The 21,173-nt window shown below is 52.5% G+C and overlaps 1 protein-coding gene across 1 annotated transcript in view; it reads right to left on the bottom strand.

Moving 5' to 3' along the window:
* The window catches only part of PKD1 (polycystin 1, transient receptor potential channel interacting), a 135,175-nt gene that overhangs the window by 7,447 nt on the left and 106,555 nt on the right, over positions 1–21,173 (bottom strand). Inside the window, exons 27-40 of the mRNA XM_077828002.1 lie at positions 20,018–20,188; positions 19,079–19,222; positions 18,433–18,643; positions 17,156–17,282; positions 15,499–15,615; positions 14,809–14,858; positions 14,171–14,373; positions 10,251–10,356; positions 8,700–8,818; positions 7,098–7,300; positions 6,286–6,480; positions 3,685–3,824; positions 1,731–1,858; positions 334–508 (exon numbers count right to left, since the gene is read on the bottom strand). Of these exons, the coding sequence (XP_077684128.1) occupies positions 334–508; positions 1,731–1,858; positions 3,685–3,824; positions 6,286–6,480; positions 7,098–7,300; positions 8,700–8,818; positions 10,251–10,356; positions 14,171–14,373; positions 14,809–14,858; positions 15,499–15,615; positions 17,156–17,282; positions 18,433–18,643; positions 19,079–19,222; positions 20,018–20,188 (2,089 nt within the window). The remainder of the gene's footprint in view (positions 1–333; positions 509–1,730; positions 1,859–3,684; positions 3,825–6,285; positions 6,481–7,097; positions 7,301–8,699; positions 8,819–10,250; positions 10,357–14,170; positions 14,374–14,808; positions 14,859–15,498; positions 15,616–17,155; positions 17,283–18,432; positions 18,644–19,078; positions 19,223–20,017; positions 20,189–21,173) is intronic.

The following is a 21,173-nucleotide window of genomic DNA, read 5'->3' as shown; positions in this document are numbered from 1 at the left end:
CACGTGCCCCCATTGCATTGGCAAAGTACCTCACGGTGGCACTCGTTTGCACACACAGAGCTCCACTCTATCTTCCATGCAGTGTGTGTGCCACAAAATTACAAATGGGGCTGCATGAGTCGTGCCAATCAAACTGCTACGGAACAAAACCAGCTGGCTGGTGATCAGAACAGCACTAGGCCTTCCGTATTGTTCATTCGGTTGGCTCTCGGGGGCAGCAGTTGGCTGACTTGACATGACAGCTGGAAACGGAGTGGCTGTAAGAGCCCAATGCTGTGATTGGATTTTGCGGCCAGAACAGGAAATGTACGTGTGGAATGCGCAGCTTCGTACCCTGCTAGGTCAGGCGGCGAGTAGGACCACGGCTGTGTCAAATTTACAGATACCCTCTTCCAGCCAACAGCATAATCGGCAGTATTAAAGCTGTTAGACTCGTACGTGCATTTCTTCACAGCGACAGATGCATCCGTCCCACTAAAGAAATCATGGATGGTATCCGGGCATTCTGCTGAAAAGAGGCCAGTATCGTGTTAGCTTGGCGGTGACGAGACATGAGACTGCCTGTGCTGGGGTGTTTGCACCTATCGGAAGGGGTTCAGGTACCTTGGAAGGGGTAGTTAATCTAGTGGACTGCATCTGGGGGAGGCTGGATAGACAAGTGCTAATGGAAGGGGAAGCTCAGCTGAGCAGCTGTAGCCTGCGCTGGTACAAAGCTAGCAAGCTGAGACCAGAAGCGGTTGTTGGGGAAGGAGGCTGCAGTCACTCCCTGGCAGCTGGGAGCTTGAGTTGGACCCCAGGAGTGGGCCACAACACCAAGAAAGAGAAGGGAAGTAAGAAGGAGCAGAGGGCAATAGCAATGAGGTTTGGAAATAAGCAGACCATCGTTGCTGGATAGCAGGTCCCTGTGCTGGAACCCAGAGTACTCGGCAGGCCCGGGCTCCCCTGCCAACCACTGGGAAAGTGGCACAGACCAGAAATTACAGAATACTGCCGGGTGGATTGTCCAGTGGGACTTAGCGACCCTGGAAGGGGAAAACTACATAGAGACTTGGCTGGAGGGCTGTCACAAAGAGAGAGCACCCTAAGTTCTGGAATGGGAGATGGGCCACGGGGTGAGCGAGTGATGGAAGGGGGCGCTGTTCCAGCTGAGAGCTGTTCCCCAGACCCAGCCATGAGGGGGCACCACAGCAGTGAGTAGGGAAACCCGTTACATGGCCATATGAACATCCCAGTGCAGAAAGCTATTCCTCTACATTGTGTCCCTCCCCCTGCTTCAGTTAAACCCTCCATTCCAGTTCCCCCTTCCCCGGCCAGACCTAGAGAAGGGAGCAAGTCCATATCATTTATTTATAAATGCAAAATCCATAACTGAGCTACTGGGCTGAGCACAGGAGAACGTGAGTCATGTGGCTCAGACTTTGCTCCTCAGCTCACCCCATCCTGATGGCCGACCACCCTTGCTTGTTGCATCCTGTCTGAAATTGGGCAGGGCCCGGGTCTTTGGCTTTTGTACAGTACCTGGCACGTGTTCTTGGGCGTAAGGATAACCAGGAACCAACCTGCAGCCTCGCTGGCCAAACTTCTGCAGAGAACAGTGGTGTGCAAGCTGGCTACTGTGGGGCTAGAAAACTAGAGCTGGCTCTCAGCTTTGTCCCTCCCTGTCGCATTGATCTGAATCTCTTCTGTGAGGCGCCATTGCTCCCAAACCAGGGATGCTGGCAGCCACGCACCTTCCTGCAGGCGGACCTGACGCAGCCGTGGCACTCCCAGCATGGTGCTGTAACTCTCTTGCCCCGACTGGTTATTGTAGAGAGAGGGCAACAAGACCTGTGACATCCACGCCCAAAACTCATCAGATCTGTGCACGCATGGAGGAGAAGAGAGGAAGGTTAATCCGGTCAATACAGAAGAAAGTGTCTCCACTCAGCCCAGCCCCACGCCCAGCTCTGGTCCTGAGGAGTTCTCTACGCCAAGGGGATGATCTGAAAGCTTGTATCCTGCCACTGGGGGGAGACTGAGCTTTGGAAAGGTGACCTCCACTGCTATTCAGTGGCCCACCAGCTCAGCCAGAGGCAGGCTTTATCCTCCAGACTATTATCCTATACCCTGAGAGATCACACAGTATAGATGTTTGGGACGCAAAAACCCTACAAGGTAAAACTAGTCCCCTGCTTCAGCATATTCTTACAGAAGATGGAGCTGAGAGAGACCATCAGAACATCTGATCTAGTTCCAGGCCAATGCACAATTGTTCTCCAGTGTTATACTAGAGTGATTTTATCCAGCCTCATTTCAAATGAGCGAAGAAATGAGGATTCTATCACTTCCTTTGGGAAACTAACCCACAGCCAAAGTGATCTGGCCATTAGATCAAATTTTTCCTTTTGTTCTGCTGCATCCCATTGCCCTTTCTCCGTGTCGCTCTAACCTCACAAAATAAGTGTCCCACAGAAATCTTTTGAGCCTGATTCTCATTTACATTAAAGCCACTTCACAGCATTCTTGTGAGGTAAAGAGGCCTTCAGTGGGGTGTAGCCATACATATGTTCCCATGGCACAGCCCCTTTCCACTGCCAGTGCAAAGTAAACGTGAGCCAGGTCCCTCTGTAACTAGGAGCTGAGTCCGCTCTCATTTGACACCACTTTTAATCCCATGTAATTGTGCTGATGTCCGTAGGATGACTCCTGACTTCTATCAGTGTGACTCAGATGTAACATGGATTCCTGCTCTCACTTTGCCAAGTCTCATTTGTCTGTAGAACAATCAAGAGGGCTGACACAAGGACAGAACTAATTCCAGGAAAGCAGCTCTGGGGCCGTTCTGGTCAACAGGGATGACGACATCCTGAAAACTCCACCAGGAAATTGTCCTCTTGCTACAAGCCCCAAAGAATGGTAGGGTTTAGTATTTATAGAATAGATGATTATTTTTGGTTTTCATAAGCCTCTTTATTGCTAAACCTTCTCTAAAGCTGCGGTTTTTAAAGGTCGTCTCAGTCTGTCCTGATGCTGCAACTCTGAATTCATTGCTCAGATATCAGAAAGAGAAGTATAAACTGATTCTCTCTCTCCCCCCCTTGCCCCAATTTCCAACAGTGGAGCTCAGTCCTTTAGAAACATTAATGAATTAAAGTTCACAGAATCCCTATCCTCATTTTACAGATAGGGAAATGGAGGCATCAAGCAATGAAAGGACGTGACCCCCAGGGAGGGTGTGATGGAGGCAGAACTAAAACACAGATCTCCTCCTGAATTCCTGCACTGGGTGTTGGTCACAAAACCATCCTTGACCTCCCAAGGTGAATTTCTAAAATTAACATCTGGCAACTCAGACACGTACATTATAACCTCAGCACTGAGGATCTGGTACACCCCTGGGTGCCTAATGATGGGAGAAGGAACCCGAGCAATACAGTTAGTGAATGTCAGTCTCTCCTGTCTTCTGACACCTTGAGACTGGACTCACTGGTGACTGTCCCGTTCGAATGGGAGTGGCGAGGGCTGTAGTGACCACAGACGATTCGGCATTTGTGTGTGTGTAATTTGTGACTGGTAAAGAAATGCATCTGCTCACTGACTTCCAGCGCAAAGCCCCACAGTGTTCAGCCTGAGGCTGCCTGGCCCGGAGGATGGAACAACCCACATGGCTTGATGCTCCGAGCCCCACTCGGGCTTCGCAATTACCTCTTGACGCGGAGGAATTCCTCGCCACCGAGCTGCTGCTTGAGGGAGCTTTGCAAGAGGAAGGCCCTGCCGTTGCGGGAGGCGTCGCCATAGTTGGTGAGCAATGTCACCAGCAAGAACAACATATAGATGAGGAAGCTCTGGCAAGCAGAAAACAGAGGCATGTGGTCAGAGGACTGCTTTCAGCCTACGGCACGGTGCCTACCTTGGTGGGAGCAGGGCAGCTGAGTACATGAAGCAAGCTGTCCTGTGCCCCAAGGGCTGGATCCTGCTCTCCTTGGATGTCAGGGCAAGACCCCCACTGGGAGCAGAAGCAGGCCCCGACATACTGGTTTGGTGTTTTCCCATATGGGAGCTGCTGTTAAATGAAATCCAGACCCAGCCCATGGCCTTGTAACAATTTTTTTTTCCCCAAACCAGCCAGCCCAACTCCACATGTTCAAGTCAATACAGATTACACAACATCCTGGCCCGCTCGGTGCTGGCAGCGCTGCTTATGTAACAGCTTCCCATTTAGTGGGGCTTTTGTTCTTGAAAGGGATAGCGCCCAGTTCAACACAGCACAGCTTTTAAACCCCGGGAGTGTTACTAACACCAGCTGGGAGTATTAACAGTGAAAGATCTTTAAAGTGATGGAAGCTCCTTTTCACAGCCGGTTGGCTGTCTGCATTTCACTGGGCTTGGATAATGCAAGTGGCCTGTTCCATTTTCTTGTGCCCCAGGCCGGAGCTGTTGTGTTTCCAGCACTGCAAGGGAATGCTTTGACCCCAAAACCAACTGATTTCACAGGGAGGAAATAGTTCCATTCCTCTTAGCTTTGGAACCCTACCACCTCGCTCAGACATAACGCTTTTCATCCACAGATCTCAGAGCGCTCTAGAAAGGTGGTCAGGATCATCACTCCCTTGTGCAAATGGGGAAACTGAGGGACAGAGCTGGGAAGGGACTTGCTCGAGTTCACCCAGCAGCCCAGTGGCAGCGTCGGGAAGAGAACCCACATCTCCTGAGTCCCAGTTCCGTGCTCCTATCCATACCTCCCACGTTTAAACAAAACCTGTAGGGTGGGCTGCAAAGACTGGAGAGACTCACCCGGCCCTTGTATAAGCCACGCAGGCAGGCACAGTTACTTTCCTTGCTTTGTTCTCGTAACCTGATACAAGGTTCGTCACAGGAGTGTCCTTTAGGTCCGTGGTTCCTAACCCTTTCAGGGCAGTACTATTGCAGTGGTGCTCACGGGCTAGGCTGGGCTGCTTGCAGTCACAAAGATGGTGTTTGGAGCAGCCCATGTTCCATGGCAGGTTACTGCCAGCACACCCTGATGCCAGGAGGGCCCAGGCCACACCCTGGGGCCAAGCTCAGAGTCTCAGTAAGGTAGAAAGCGGGGAGGAGTCTATGGATTCCAAAGTCAGGAGGGACCATAGTAATGGGCTAGTCTGACTTCTTCAATAACACAGGTCAGAGAACTGCCCCCCTGCTATCATTCCTAGAGCAGATCGTTTAGCAAAACATCCCATCTTGATTTCAGAATTGTCACTGATGGAGAATCCACCACGACCCGTGGTACATTGTTCCAATGGTAAATTCCCCTCACTTGTTAAAACTTGACACCTTATTTCTTGTCTTTGTCTAGCTTCAACTTACAGCCATTGGATTGTGCTAAACCTTTCTCTGCTAGATGGAAGAGCCCATTATTAAATATTTGTTCCCCATCTAGGTACTTAGACTGTAATCAAGTCACCCTTAAACATCTCTTTGTTAGACTCAAGGAGCTCAATCTATTTAGCTTATCACAATAAGGCAGGTTTTCTAATCTTGTTTAAGCATTCTCATGGCCATTCTCTGAACCCTCTCCAATTTATCAACATCCTTCTTGAACTGTGGACACAAGAACTGGACACAGTAGTCCAGCAACAGTTGCACCCAGTCCAAATACAGAGGTAAAATGACCTCTCTACTTCTACTTGATATTCCCCTGTTTATGCTTCCCATGATTGCATTAGCCCTTTTGGACACCTTCAGTTGATTATCCACCCCACCCCCAAATCTTTTTTAGAGTCTCCACTTCCCAGGATAGAATCCCACATCCTGTAAATATGGTCTATATTCTTTGTTCCGAGATACAGTTACATTTAGTCTATTAAAATGCATATTGTTTGCGTGCACCCAATTTACCAAGTGATCCAGATTTCTCTGTATCAGTGACCTGTCCTCTTCATTATTTACCACTCCCCCAATTTTTGTGTCACTTGCAAACTTTATCAGATATGATTTTAGGTTTTCTTCCAGGTAATTGATAAAAATGTTAAATAGCGAAGAGCCAAGAACCGATCCCTGCAGGAGCCCACTGGAAACGCACCTGCATGATGATGGTTCCCCATTTACAATTACATTTTGAGACGTATCTGTGAGCCAGTTTTTAATTCAGTTAATACATGCCACGGTCATTTTATATCATTCTAGTTTTTAATCAAAGTGTTGTGCAGTACCAAGTCAAACGCCCTACAGAAATCGAAGTCTATTATGTCAACGCTATTACCTTTATCAACCAAACTTGTCATCTCGTCAAAAAAAGATATCCAGGTAGTTTGCCAGGCGCTTTACCTTTAGCATCTTGTGAAGCAGTTTGACCTTCCTGGCCTCCTCCTTGGCCTGGAAAAGGGCAAATCCCTGAGGAGGTCGGACTTTGTTGATCTTCTCGGAAACATGCTCGACAAATGGATACTCCACCAGTGTGTCGTCTTCCTCCGGGTACAGGCGCTTTGCAACCAGTGCGAAATAAAGGGCTTCCAGCAGAACCTGTGACCCAGGAAATCAATGTGCTTTAAGACACCTGTATAGCAACCTCACCAGCACAAGGCCATGTTGGGAAAGTCCTCACCGTTCCCAACATGGATTCAAGCTTGAATAGAGGAGCCGGCCTCGACTTGGATCCATGCGGCTTCATGGCTGCCGACCATGGGTCTGTGCTAACAAATTTCTCCTCTCTGAGGTAGAGCCTGTCTGGCTGTTGGCATCTGAGGTTTATTCTCCATTTGCCCCATGGAATTGTGCCGGGGGTGGGGAAGAAGATCCATATTTTCCTAAAGCCAGATGCTGTACAGCCTGATACACAACAGCGAAAGAGGCTCCAGCTTTACACCTCTATAATTTCCACAGATGCTTCCCTGCCGCAGGCAGAGAGATTGAACCATTTCATGGCCTGCCGAGGGCGTCTCGGTGCCAGTTCAATCAGGGCTGATCCCCTTTCAGAAATCTGCGGTAACTTACAGAGGGGAGTGATCGATAAGGAGATAGAGAGAGAAGCAGGACCCTATGCAGCCTAGACTGGTGGGGACAGAAAATCATGAGACATTAAGCAATTTCAGCGACCTGGAGAAGAAATTACACAACACGCTTTCCACACCCATCCTTACCTTCAGAGGTTCCCAGACCAAGAAGGATGCCAGGAAGCTGAATATCCCTGAGATGAGCCACATGAGGGCAACGCTGGAGGTGAAGCCCACTCCGATCCACACGGAGACCCCCATGGAGGCGGCAAAGAGGAGGAGGCTCGTGGCGTGAGCTAGGTATGAGTACCAGTGTGGCAGTAGGCGCTTCCTGAACGTGTGGTCCACAACTGCAGGGAGCAAAGCAGGGGCCTGAAATCCCACAACGGTGCTGCCAGCAACCGGCAGGGCCAAGCAACTGCCAGCCCCACCAGAGACCTGAGCCATTGTGGGGAGCCCTCAGAAACCTGGGTGTTCTTTAGAAGGATAATCCACATTTCTGTGGCCCCACCACGCTGAACCGACCACATACATAGCTCGCTGCTGAAATGCATCCATCCCTGAAGTGAAGGGCAGTAGCTACCCGTCTGCAAACTGCACCGTGTGTACATGGGGAAGGGCAGCCATTCTGACCCAGACACCGGCCCTCACTTACCAAAGGCCCAGGGATCTTTAATGCCCAGCCAGAGCCTTGGCTTAAGGTGTCACTTGAAAGACCCAATCCAAGGAGATTGTTCCGTTCACCCGGGAAGGACAAGGGTGACCCTGTGAGGCTTTGAACCTGCATGTCACCAGGAGTTGACTCTCCTAACCGGCTGCTTCTGCCTCTAACCCACCCTGTCCAGGAGGGGCTGCTTAGACAGAGAGATGCTTTCATCCAACCATGTGACTAAGCTGTACAAATCAGATACTACAGTAGTTCAGGCAAAACCAATGGATGGATTTTAATAGGCCCCAGAGCCCCAGCTCTGTGTTTAGTTTTCTGCACTGAGAAGAGAGGCTGTAGTGCAAGAAATTCCTGGGGGGTGTCTGAAAGCAGGACAGCTCATGCTAAGAAAGCCACTGCTCTAAGGTCCTTACCAGGACTCTTAAGTGGAGAAGCTAAGAACCTATCACCACCCATGACCTGTCTCCATCCGTTCAGCTTTTCACCTCCTGGCCATGAGAGAGGCTTGTCTGTAGGGAGACGGTGTGAACTCTTTGTTTGCCCATGTTATACGTCACCGCATGAAGTCTCCTTTCCTTCTCCCTCTCTCTTGTTTAACTGGTTTGAGTTTTCATTTGAGTTCTAACTCCCTTTCCCCTGTGCTGACATCAGGACCCTCCCCTACCTTCAGGTCTAATTAGTTCACTGCCGTAATGTGCTTCTGAAATCAATCCCCCTGTGGGAGTGGGGAGTGGTGGCTTTGTTTTTGCACATGGTAGGTAAATGCCTTTGAGCATGAAATGCCGAGTTAGGGCTTTTCCAGAAGGGGTTTTTATGATGATTTTAATGAGAGCACAGGGAACAAAGGGAAATGGATCCTGAAATGGTAAGGAATAGAGAGCTGGAGAATTGTATGCAACGAGCATGCCCCCTTCTGAACCTGGCTCGTAAAGGGGCGCACATCATGGCTGTCTGTGTTTATCTGCCTATCCACCCCTTATCGCCATAACATCTGAGCTCCTTTCTTCGCCCTAGCTTGTTTCAGGGAGCATGTCCTTTGCGCTGGGCACTGACATCAGAGAAGGCCTTGCCCCCCCCAGTACCTGTCCATGTAGACTTGGCAGATCTGCTCACTTCCCTGGCAGGGGCTACCATGTTCTGCCCTTTCTCATTCAGCCGCTGCAGCATGATGGTCTCTGTCTTCTCCCCAAACACGCTGGATCTGCCAGGGCAAATCAACGTTATTAGCATGGGGCTTAAACCCAGGTTTGCTTTGCAAGAGGCACTCTATCAGACACACCGGGCTTTGCGGTAAGCGAACCGGTGGCAGCCTGATTCGGAGGGCCCCAGAGAGAGGATTCTGAACCCAAGCAATGTGACATTTAATCTAGCACCAGCCACAGACAACTATTAGCAGCTTTTCTTCTTTTAAAGGTGCGTGCTTCTTGAGAGAGCCAGTCCTCCCTGCTACTAGCCTGCTCCATAGGGATCACTAACATCATGCCCTGCAATCACGGGCAAGATAAAACTACTTCCCTCCCCAAGTGACGGCAGCATCAGTCAGTGGGATTTGCTAACTTCCCGCTGGGCCACCTGGTTTGATTCATCGCCTGCAGAGAAGGGACGGCAGGAGTGCAAGGCTGCTCAGGTTTCTGCTGATGACTTTCGGAAATTGCTCTTCCAGCAGCCTTCCCACGGTGCCCCAACGCAGATCCCTGCGCAGACAGTTCAGACTGATGGCCTCTTTGTTTTATATCTTATAGGGGCATAGCGAGGCAGAGAGACCCTGATATTTTCCTGTCTTTGCTGGAACTGTTTAAACTGGGCTATAAACCCAGACAGCGGGAGATCGCAGCTCAGCCCAGCGTTGTCCATGTGGAGCTGCTCTCAAGCGGAGCTGACCTGCATCAGCGGCACTTGCTGAGCAGGTCAAAGGAAACCGCGACAGAGATGCTTCTGCGGCCTCTGGAGGCTCCTTCACCAAGGTGCTCGCCGGCAGCATCTAGAGTGAAACAGTCACCTGGCGCCCAGCGTTTGGGGCTAACAGGAGGTACGTGAGTGGGGAAGAGCTCTGCCTGCCTGGTTGATACGGCTCCAGGTGTTTGCTTTGTGAATGCAGCTGCCAGCCAGGACCAAAAGGCCAGATTCAGCAAAGCTGGTGCAGCACAAAACAACTCTCCCCGCCCGGGGCACTGGAACAGGGCGGGCTAAGGGGCCATGGCCCTCCCAAGTTTGAAAGTGGATGGGCCTGGTCTGTCCACTTTATGCCAGAGGCCCAGTCCCCGTTCCCCTACACGGCTCTTACCCTGGCCCTCCGAGGCCCTGGCCACATCGGAAGCTGGAGCCAGGTTGGGGTAGGAGCCACATGAGGGCCGCAGGCCTGAGGAGCGGGGGTCAGGGGCTGTTCTTGGGTTCCTCCCAAGGTTGAGAGCAGGTGGAGGGGCCTGGGCTTCCCAGCCCGGCTCTGGCTTGACAGGGGGGTAGGGCCTCGGGAGGAAGAGGAGGGGCAGGGGTGGGGCCAAGGAGGGGGCAGAGCCTCATGCCCCCCCCCCCCTTTTAGGCAGAATCAGTTGCTCCTGGCGGGAGGGCAGGGGCCCAGGGAGCGCTCACTCACCACACCTTGTTTAAGCACTTTTTTCTCCCTGCATACTTACAGGCCTGAGATCAAGTCCGTTTCGGCTCTGGCATACTGCCCTGTATCCTGGGGGTGGGAAATGCCACTAGCTCCATCGGCTAGGATCTGCCGGATCAGATCTTCATCTGAGAGAGACAGACAGCAGGGTAGGAAAGTTAGCACCCCAACTGCTAACCAGCTCCCTCATCCCTCTCCCTGTTAACAGGGCTGCTAGCATCGGCGCTGTCTTCCCCTTTGCCCACTGGGTGCTTGACCCCCCACCCCAATTCTGGCCCCGCCCTTGCCCCACCCCATTTACCGCCTTCCTCCAAGTCCCCACCCCTGACCCACCTCTTCTCTGCCTCCTTCCCTGAGCGCGCTGCGTCCCCACTCCTCCCTCCCTCCCTCCCTCCCTCCCAGAAAGTCCTAGGTGCCACCAAACAGTTGTTAGGCGGCGGGGGGAAGCACTGGGAGGGAGGGGGAGGAGCAGGGATGCAGTGCGCTTGGGAGAGGAGGAAGCGGGGGAGCTTGGCTGCCGGTGGGTGCGGAGCACCTGCTAATTTTTCTCCGTGGGTGCTCCAGCCCGGAGCACCCTTGGAGTCGGTGCCTATGGCTGCTAGTTCTGTTCACAGCACCTCTCAGTGGAATGGGAGAGGGCTTCAGGCCAGTTTCCACATAGGTGAGGGTATCGGGGTCCCCTCCTGCACAGCCACCTTCAACCTCCTCCTATGGCTCCCCACCATCACTCCTGCACCCAGTGTGAACCTGCTTGGGCACCCTGGTTGGGATGGATGCACGAATTGGGGAGCACCCTCTTTTAGGGTCACTTCAGGGGCTCACGGATGAGGATGCTGGTGCTCCATGACCAATGAGGATGCACAGGTCATTGGGGAATTCAGACACCCTGGGTGTGTGAGTCTCCCCTTGCTCCCAGGGGTTTGACAGCAGGGTAATGCCATGGGTTCAATGGACTCGCCCCCTGGGTGTGAGAGCAGCACCAGGTTCAAGCAGCCCCTGGGCCCGGAGTCTGACCGACCTGCATTCCGTGGGTGCCCATGCTGCAATAGCCCGGATGATGGGCCAGGCGGTGACAGCAAACAGGTCTGCATCTGCAGCTCAGCTGCCCCGGGCCAGCGCAGGATAGCTCTCTGTCGCCCATCTCCTAGGGCGTTAGCTCCTCTGCTTTTACAGGCCCCATCTTAAAGAGCTCTGAGGCAAATGCAAACCTGATCCTGGGGGATTTTTTTCAGTTAAAGTGCAGCTCCTCTGCTAAGATGAGAGCTGGCTGCTGGCACAGGACAGTGGGGGGAGGGGCACAGTGCAAGCCAGGGTAGGAACAGGTCATGCTCAGACACAGGGGAGCAGTGTGATGGCTGAGGGCCACAGTGCCTCCTTCCCATGCCCTGAGGGCTGGGGACAGCCTGCTCCGAGCAAGATTTGCAGCCCGACTTGCTGCAGTCCCGAGTCCTTGACCCACTCTGGTCGCGTTTGGATTCGGACTCCCAACATGCAGAGAAATGGGTCAATTGATCACTTGGGCTGAACCAAATGACCTTTTGCTCAGCCAGGGAGCCGTGGTGCCAGCCCTGAGGAGCCAGCGCAGGGTTCCCTGGCCGAAGGAGGCAGCGATAACCCTGCTGCCCTGAGCACATCTCTTCAGTCGCCATCGGCACTAGGTGGGCCGAATCCAGACGCCTTCGCTCAGGCCAATCGCCTGTCTGAGTCAAGGGACTGAGCCCAGGACTTTTATCTTAGCACCGTCCCCTTTCACCGTGGTCAAGGGCAGGGGTTCCAAGAAGTGGAAGCTTGGACATATGACCAGGGAAGAGTATAAAAATATTGCTCGGGCATGTAGGAATGATATCAGGAGGGCCAAATCGCACCTGGAGCTGCAGCTAGCGAGAGATGTCAAGAGTAACAAGAAGGGTTTCTTCAGGTATGTTGGCAACAAGAAGAAAGCCAAGGAAAGTGTGGGCCCCTTACTGAATGAGGGAGGCAACCTAGTGACAGAGGATGTGGAAAAAGCTAATGTACTCAATGCTTTTTTTGCCTCTGTTTTCACTAACAAGGTCAGCTCCCAGACTGCTACGCTGGGCATCACAAAATGGGGAAGAGATGGCCAGCCCTCTGTGGAGATAGAGGTGGTTAGGGACTATTTAGAAAAGCTGGACGTGCACAAGTCCATGGGGCCGGACGAGTTGCATCCGAGAGTGCTGAAGGAATTGGCGGCTGTGATTGCAGAGCCATTGGCCATTATCTTTGAAAACTCGTGGCGAACCGGGGAAGTCCCGGATGACTGGAAAAAGGCTAATGTAGTGCCAATCTTTAAAAAAGGGAAGAAGGAGGATCCTGGGAACTACAGGCCAGTCAGCCTCACCTCAGTCCCTGGAAAAATCATGGAGCAGGTCCTCAAAGAATCAATCTTGAAGTACTTGCATGAGAGGAAAGTGATCAGGAACAGCCAGCATGGATTCACCAAGGGAAGGTCATGCCTGACTAATCTAATCGCCTTTTATCATGAGATTACTGGTTCTGTGGATGAAGGGAAAGCAGTGGATGTATTGTTTCTTGACTTTAGCAAAGCTTTTGACACGGTCTCCCACAGTATTCTTGTCAGCAAGTTAAGGAAGTATGGGCTGGATGAATGCACTATAGGGTGGGTAGAAAGCTGGCTAGATTGTCGGGCTCAACGGGTAGTGATCAATGGCTCCATGTCTAGTTGGCAGCCGGTGTCAAGTGGAGTGCCCCAGGGGTCGGTCCTGGGGCCGGTTTTGTTCAATATCTTCATAAATGATCTGGAGGATGGTGTGGATTGCACTCTCAGCAAATTTGCGGACGATACTAAACTGGGAGGAGTGGTAGATACGCTGGAGGGGAGGGATAGGATACAGAAGGACCTGGACAAATTGGAGGATTGGGCCAAAAGAAATCTGATGAGGTTCAATAAGGATAAGTGCAGGGTCCTGCACTTAGGACGGAAGAATCCAATGCACCGCTACAGACTAGGGTCCGAATGGCTAGGCAGCAGTTCTGCAGAAAAGGACCTAGGGGTGACAGTGGACGAGAAGCTGGATATGAGTCAGCAGTGTGCCCTTGTTGCCAAGAAGGCCAATGGCATTTTGGGATGTATAAGTAGGGGCATAGCGAGCAGATCGAGGGACGTGATCGTCCCCCTCTATTCGACATTGGTGAGGCCTCATCTGGAGTACTGTGTCCAGTTTTGGGCCCCACACTACAAGAAGGATGTGGATAAATTGGAGAGAGTCCAGCGAAGGGCAACAAAAATGATTAGGGGTCTAGAACACATGACTTATGAGGAGAGGCTGAGGGAGCTGGGATTGTTTAGCCTGCAGAAGAGAAGAATGAGGGGGGATTTGATAGCTGCTTTCAACTACCTGAAAGGGGGTTCCAAAGAGGATGGCTCTAGACTGTTCTCAGTGGTAGCAGATGACAGAACGAGGAGTAATGGCCTCAAGTTGCAGTGGGGGAGGTTTAGATTGGATATTAGGAAAAACTTTTTCACTAAGAGGGTGGTGAAACACTGGAATGCGTTGCCTAGGGAGGTGGTGGAATCTCCTTCCTTGGAAGTTTTTAAGGTCAGGCTTGACAAAGCCCTGGCTGGGATGATTTAACTGGGAATTGGTCCTGCTTCGAGCAGGGGGTTGGACTAGATGACCTTCAGGGGTCCCTTCCAACCCTGATATTCTATGATTCTATGGTTGTGAAGGCTGGTGTATTGGCCCCAGGAAACGGGAGGTGTCACTGACTTTAGGACCGGAAATAAAGAGGGGTTTTGAGGCACAAAACGCACCCTACTCCGTCTCTGTGTCCAGGCATAATTGCCCAGGGTGGCAAGTGCTAGACAGGAGGGAAGCGCTCGGGCCAAATGCCCCTCCCTAGCAGCGCTACTGGAGCCAAGCAGGCCCCGCCAGTGCTGCATCACGCTGCTCTCACCCCTACCTGAGGCAGAGAAGTATTTGGTCTGCCCTGGGTGCAGGCCAAGCGACAAGCTGTCCTCCTCAGCCGGCAGGGGCACCTCGAGCCCCAGATGGCGGCTGGCCCGTCCCCGCTTCAGCTTCTGGATGGTGTTGCCCATGATGGAGGGGTCGCTGAGGAGATCTGGCCAGTTGAGCAGGGCCTCGCTGGAGTGCCACCGAATCAGACTGCGGGACGGAAGGCAGAGCGGGAGGGTCCCAGGTAGGCAGCGGGAGAGAGAGCGCTGTGTATTAATAGCCGGGATAATGGTCTCCAGCGAGATTTGTATCAGAAGCCAGCGTCCTGCCTTCCAGTCACATTCATTTATTGCGATTGCTAATCAATACATGCAAGCAGGGCAGAACCCCTGTCCCTCGGAGAAATCAAAAGGCAGCCTAGTGTAGCAATAAAGCTGGCAGGCGCGCCTCACCTCTGAGCCGCAAAAAATGACCAACTACAATAAAACTGAGCCTTTTGCCCACTGACGTTAATCAGGGCTTGATGTCTCAGGCTCCCCAACCCACAGTTTACTGTCTTCCCTGAAAAGGTGTCTGTGTGCGCGTGCTCCGAGGCCCTACAAATGCAGTCTCCCTGCCGGTTTTCATCCCCAGCAGCTCGCTCACCTCTTTGAATCGTCTAGGAACAAATCGGTTTTGGTTTGCTCGGAAAAGGCCTGTGGGAAAGGAGCAGAATAAGTTTCAGTCACCATACGCTGGCTGGGTTCTGGTTAAAATCACAGCTGATCAACACAGCAGGGGTGGGGCTCTCCAGGGGGGTCAGGCAGGGGAAGTGGCCCCAGAGAGGGGCCAGCCTCGCAGTCTGGGCACAGGACTGGGAGCCAGGCACTCACACACTGGCCCTGATGTTGACTCGCTCTATGGCTTTAGGCAATTCACAGCACCTCTCAGCCTCCATTTCCCACTGTAGAAAGCGAGGGTGCACCGGGGTGTTGGGCCGATCAGGGTGTTAACGTGTATCGGGCAGAAAGTGCTGGATGTATGCTGAGTATCATTAAGTGCCTTGGAACTGGCCTGGGGGCCGGAGGGGGCGTGAGCGCATGCTGATCCCACTCTACATGGCTTCCACCCTCCCTGACTCATCAGGTACTCAGCCAGGGGCAGGACCCTGTGCCAGCTCCCACTCTTCCCTGTACCACGCTGCATTAAACCATGGGCCAGGGATTGACGCCGCTCTGCAGCCACACGCAGGGACAGAAGAAGGCTGAACGGCGCCCAGAGGGGCTGGGGGAAGCACAAAGAACTGCCTGCTTTGTGCCGCCTTTAGGCAGGAGAGGCCTCCCGTCACCTGCTTACCTCGGCCCGGATCCCGGGGAAGGTGAGGAAGGAGCTCTCCAGGAGGGAGGAGTCCAGGTAATTATCGATCTCCAAGGACTGCTGGTCCGAGTGGGTCAGGGTGTGGCTGATGGACGCCTGCACAAGAGGCAGGGAGGGGAGGGTGAGGCCATTGTTCTGGCTAAGAACTAGGTCTCGCTTGTATAATTAATTTATGGCCCCACCGCTGCCCCTCTAGGTCCGACACCACCTACACTGGCACTCCAGGCCGCAGCACCCCCCTTCCGCTGCCCCATCCATTAGATCAGCGAGCAGACGCTCTTGATCTGCCTTATGTGTTACACCAGCAAATAAATGGCTTGGTAGCACAACAGGGCGCGTGACCCCATGGGCACCCTGAAGCAGGCAACCGTGGCCTGCCTGGCAACAGTGAGGGCAAAACTAGGGGAGCGCCCCAAACCCACGTGGGTTTTTCGAATACCTCCCAGGGGGCAGCTCTCACCGGCCAAGGCTTTACACGTCAAATGACACCAATTGCCTGGTTGCCTGCCTGGTGCCCCTCAGTCTCCCCTAGCCAAGGGCGTCCCAGCACAGGAACGGCTCGCAATCTCCTGCTGAGCCTGTGTGCTCTTAAGGAAATTAGGAAGGGAATGTCGCTTATCAACCACATAATGGCCGGTTGTGGTACTTAATGGGGCTGCCTAATTGTGTCTAGCCAGTCCCTATAGCCCCAGATCATCCTCTTGTGGCTGCATAACCACCGTACTGCCCAGACAGCGGGACCTTCACCTACAGTGGTACTTCATTAGATCTCCAATGTATCCATCACCAAAGCATCTGGTAGCTAGCTGGGAGTTGGTGAGAGCCATATTACAACACAAGTATGGATACAGAATCCACAGAAGGAAAAGAGGACCATAGGCACTGTCAGACTGAATCAGACCCGAGGGCCATGGAGGCCAGCGTCCTGTCTCCAATAATGGTCAGTACCAGAGGCTTCAAAGGAAAATATAAGAACACTGCAGTGGGATAATTTGCCCCCTACATTAGATCTCATCGTGATCACTAATAGTCAGAAATTGGCTAAGGAGGTTTAATGTCCCCTCCAGACTCAGTTAGCCTTGACTACTGTCACTGCTCTCACTACTAACTGTTGTATTAACTATTATAAGTCTTGCTATCCATATAAATGTCCAATGTTGAATCATGCTAATTCCTTGGCCGCCGTGAATTCCTGTGGCAGAGAGTTCACGTTCTGTGAGTCTTTCATATGGTGCTTGGCTTCCTTCGTTCTTCATTGCAATTGGCATATTCCCACCTGGGGTTTTTGTTCTGGTCTCACCTGCCCTGGCTCTGGCTCACAGGCCGCCTGATGTGTCTGTGGGACTGGATCTCCTATCACTTATACCCCTGGCAGCCCGCTGGATGCAGAGAAGCAACACCTGATTTATGGGGGTGTGAGTGAAAGGAGAATCAAAGCTGCTATTTGTACGTGTACAGAATGCTTCTGTAGCATCGCTATGGGCCAGATTCTGTGCCTCTTACTCATGGCCATGCTGTTACTCCTGAAGTAAGATGCAACACAATGGGAGTAAGGATGACAGACGCTGGCCCTCTGTAAGCAAATCTGTTGTCGTAAAGCACCCCTTGAAAGTCAATGATTTTTCTTCCCTGTTACCTTGCTACGAGCCATCCTGAAGAGGAATAAAATGACCAGGTACACTGGATAGACCACAACACTAGACACCAAACCAACAGCCACAGTGTCAACGCTAAGTGGGATCAGGTTGGAAACAGCCACGTTACTGGAAAAGGTCAGGAAAAGAAGGAGAGAGATGTCAGAACCAATATCACCTGTGTCGCCACCTGAACTAGGGAGCCAGTGTTTGGAAGGGAAAGTCATTTTTAACGGGACACTGTCGAGAAGACATTGCTGGCTCCCCTGGGAGTTTTGGGTGTGCAAGAAGTGCAGAATAGAGCCCTGGCTTAGACTCAGATCCTCACAGGTATTTAGGTTCTAACTTCTGTTGAAATCAACAGGATTTGATTTGAAATGGACGGTACCTCACATGTATCAAAGGTACCTGCCTAAATTGGAGGATCTGCAGCAGAAAGCCTTTCGCATGGCGTTATTAGTACCAAAGTGAAGGGCTATTGTGGTCTGGCAAAATTCTGATTATGTAGCAAACGACTGCAGCTGCTGCTGACCTCCTCTGCCTCTTGATTTTTGTTCAACGCTGAGAGTTTCCCTTTAATGGCAATTGTTCTGTTCAACTTGTCCCAGCTCTGTCCCTCTCTCTCTCGGGCTCATTTCAGAGGCTTTGTCACTTTGCTTTTTACCAGGATATAAAGCGCCTCCCAAGTCTCGAACCACAGAATAAATCAGGGTTGGGCGATTGGAAAAATTACACCCAGGAGCTGTGTGTCTCTCCTGCTTTCTGCCACGCACGGCACTTGTGTCTAGAGCAAGCGGGACATCTTCACGGCTGCTGCTGCTTAGCCCCCTTCACAAGTGTCAGGAGGGAGAGTATTGGCAAGGTCTGAAATACTGCTCTACAGGCAAAGACAAGAGGGGTGGTGGTGGCAGGGTATGTTTCAAGGTGGTAAGGTGGAGCCAAAGAGAGAAAGGGACAGCAAGATCTGTCCATCCAGTCTCTTCTATGACGCCCATCCTGAGGGTATCTGAGCGTGGGAACAATTCACAGATTCTTGCAGTAGGGAGGTTTGGGGAGCTCTTTTTCCTTTACGCTGGTGGAAATGGAGGACATTAGGGAGGTGATAGATCAACGGCCAGGGGCTTCACAGGATGGATCATGGTCCATGTGCCACACAGCCACGTGACTGCACAGGTCATTACCAGGCAGGACAGCCAGCTGCCTCTGGCAGGACCAGGGCACAGGCTTGGTTAGGTGATCCCGAGAGACCAGGAGCAGTGCGGTAGGATGTGCAGCCTACCTGAGACTGACGTCTCCCACCACGCCGTACCACACGGCATTGGCGCAGAGGAAGAGGAAGATGAGGGCGGAGCAGCAGGTGGCTCTCTGCACCCGAGTGAAGCGGCTGCGTGGGGGCCGGTCCCACATGGAAAGCCAGATGTGCTTCTCGAAGAAACCCCGCTGCAGCTCAGCCACGAAGATCCGAGGGAAGCTCCTCAATTCCGTCTCACCTGAATGCCGGGAAAAGAGAGCCAGGGTCAGGCTGAGATGAGCAGGTGAGAGCCACACACTACAGAGGGGGCCGTTCTGTGCCTTAGATCTACCAGCCCCCACAGCTGGAGCTCACAGGGGCCTGTGCTGGCCGGGACCCATCCCTCAGAGCTGGCGCTCACGGGGGCCTCCCGCTCTGCCATGTATGCTCTGGCAGTGGAGAAGACTGAGCCAGAGCAGGTAAAAGGCAGAAAGAAGCCAGCAGAGCACCTCTGATCTGGAGCCAGCATGAGGGCGTTGACAGGGGAACCCATGGTGGTGTCCGTACAGTCACTCTTTTGGCATTCCCTACAAAATAACAAGTTCCAAAGTCCCAGGAGCTGCCCTGCCCTCCTCCTCCTATCCCATGAACACTGACTGCTCGAGGCCCCATGTCCCAGCAGCCAAGCACTCACTGGCGGCATAGACCTCCTTCTCCACCATGCCGTCATTCTCCTCGCTCTCCACGGACAGCCAGTCGTTCACCAGGAAGAAGTCGCTCTTGCTGGTCTGCAGGTCTCGGACTATGACGTGCTGCAGGTACCAAGAAGGGCTGAGCCCTAAAAGCAGGGAAACAGAGAGGCGTGGCTCATGGCAGACCATGTCTCTGCCAGAGCGCAGGGCTTGCCATGCAGTATCAATAGCTACACAGCCCTGTGGACGAGATCAGGAGAGTAAGAACAGTCAGTTGCTTCTCAATCACACTCCTCATCCCTACAGGGACTGGGTGGCACGCAGGGGCTATGGTATGGAGCACTCTGGAAGGGTGCACACTTCAATCTCAAAGCACTTTACAGATGTAGGTAAATAGAATATAGCCCTAATCTGCAGTAGCCGAGGCACCAAGGACATCTGTGAAAATCAGGCCATGCATTTTGAGGCCTGCATGTAGATGTACACACCTAATTCCAGGCAACCCCCTTGGAAAACATCCGCCTACTTGTCTATTGTTGGGCACTCAACACTGGAGTCCTTTTGCAAACGTAGCTTTGAGACTTTCCCAAGGAAACGCAGTGACAGAGCTGGGGCTAGTGCTCCAGTCCCCTGGCTGCCAGCCCCATGCCCTGACCACTGGACAATGATGTCTCTCTGCAGTGTGGTGTGTGCTAAGGCAGGGAACGTTCTTAGTTACCCGCCACAGTTCATCAGCTTCCCAGCACAATCCCCTGTGCAAGAATAGCTGCTCATGCAGGATTTCTGGGGGTAGCCAAGAGTGGCACAGGCAGAAACCTTGCAAGAACATCGAATACCACGGGTCGGATTCAGATCTCAAACCAGTTTACACCAGTGTAAATCACCAACCCAATGGTGATCGTCACAGCTGTTCAAACCTGGCACACCTGCCCAGGCCTCACCTTTATTGTCATGCCAGATGTGGATTTTCCAGATGCTGCCCAGGCTCCGCTCCGTCGCAATCTGAAAAACATCAAGGCTGTTGCGGTGGAAAGCGTTCTCCCCATCCAGATGCCTGTGACCGCTTTTATTATCCATGCCATACAGGGTGATCCCCACGTGGGCGGTGGTACCTGGCAGGAGTTAACAGGAAGGCTTAGTTCGGCAGATCCCATCCAGTGCAGAATTCTCTCCCCCAACCCCATGACCAAATGAAATGGCCCTGTTGAGAGGCCACCCGGAGACCTGTAAGAAATTAATATGCTTGTATCCAAGGCTGCTGCTTGGCCTCCCCACACCCAGAGATAGGGTTACACACAGCTTGGAAGAGTCGGCTGGTGAGATCGGATTGATACATGGGCTTTAGTATGTTTCCTTCTGAGATGGGATGTGATCTAATGTTCTTTAACTTGCTGACATCCTGGTGGGAGGAGATGTTTGTTCTGGATGTTCCTTCCATGGAGTGGCTGAAAGGCTTGTTTTCTTTGACTACTCCCCGGGACCAGCTGCCAGACACTCCTTGTTTCACCTGGGCCACCTAAATGTCCCCTGCTCGCCTATCAGGATCCAGACGTGGTTACGGGGCATAGGCCTGCTCCCAGGGAAGCCACTGGAGCCAATGAGAGCAGCTCTCTGACAGTGACACCGTGGCATTCCGTGCAGACGCTCAATCAACGCTCCCAGATTATATCCGCTTGCGTTTCAAAGTCCAAAGATGATATTTCTAGCGGTTGTGGCTGCTATCCCAGCCCAACATGTTAAAGCCCAGCTTTCTGCCTCCTTCCTCCTTGCTGCTAAGAGAGACTCAGGGACCAGAACGAAGTGATTAATTGTGCTGGCAATGCATATAATAAAGCAGGAGAGAATCCAACTCTCTGTCTTATGGCAGTGCTGGCCCCAAAGGGCCAGCTGGGAGTAAAACTCAACGCTCTCCCTGAAATGATCGGGAATCACGAGAGACACCTCAACAAAATGAGAGGAGGAGAAATCGTGCCTAATCCTGGGAGACGGGAGCAAGAGGGTATCATGTTGCGGAGCCATCACCCCTGATCAGGAACAGCCACGGCTGGCAAATGGACATGGGCTCAAACCCCAAGCCCAGTATGAAGACCCATCCTG

This window comes from Eretmochelys imbricata, chromosome 10, assembly GCF_965152235.1.
Source record: "Eretmochelys imbricata isolate rEreImb1 chromosome 10, rEreImb1.hap1, whole genome shotgun sequence".
In the NCBI taxonomy this organism is placed as follows: Eukaryota; Metazoa; Chordata; order Testudines; family Cheloniidae; genus Eretmochelys; species Eretmochelys imbricata.
Note: the sequence above shows the minus strand (reverse complement) of the source record. Positions and strands in the feature narration are given on the sequence as shown.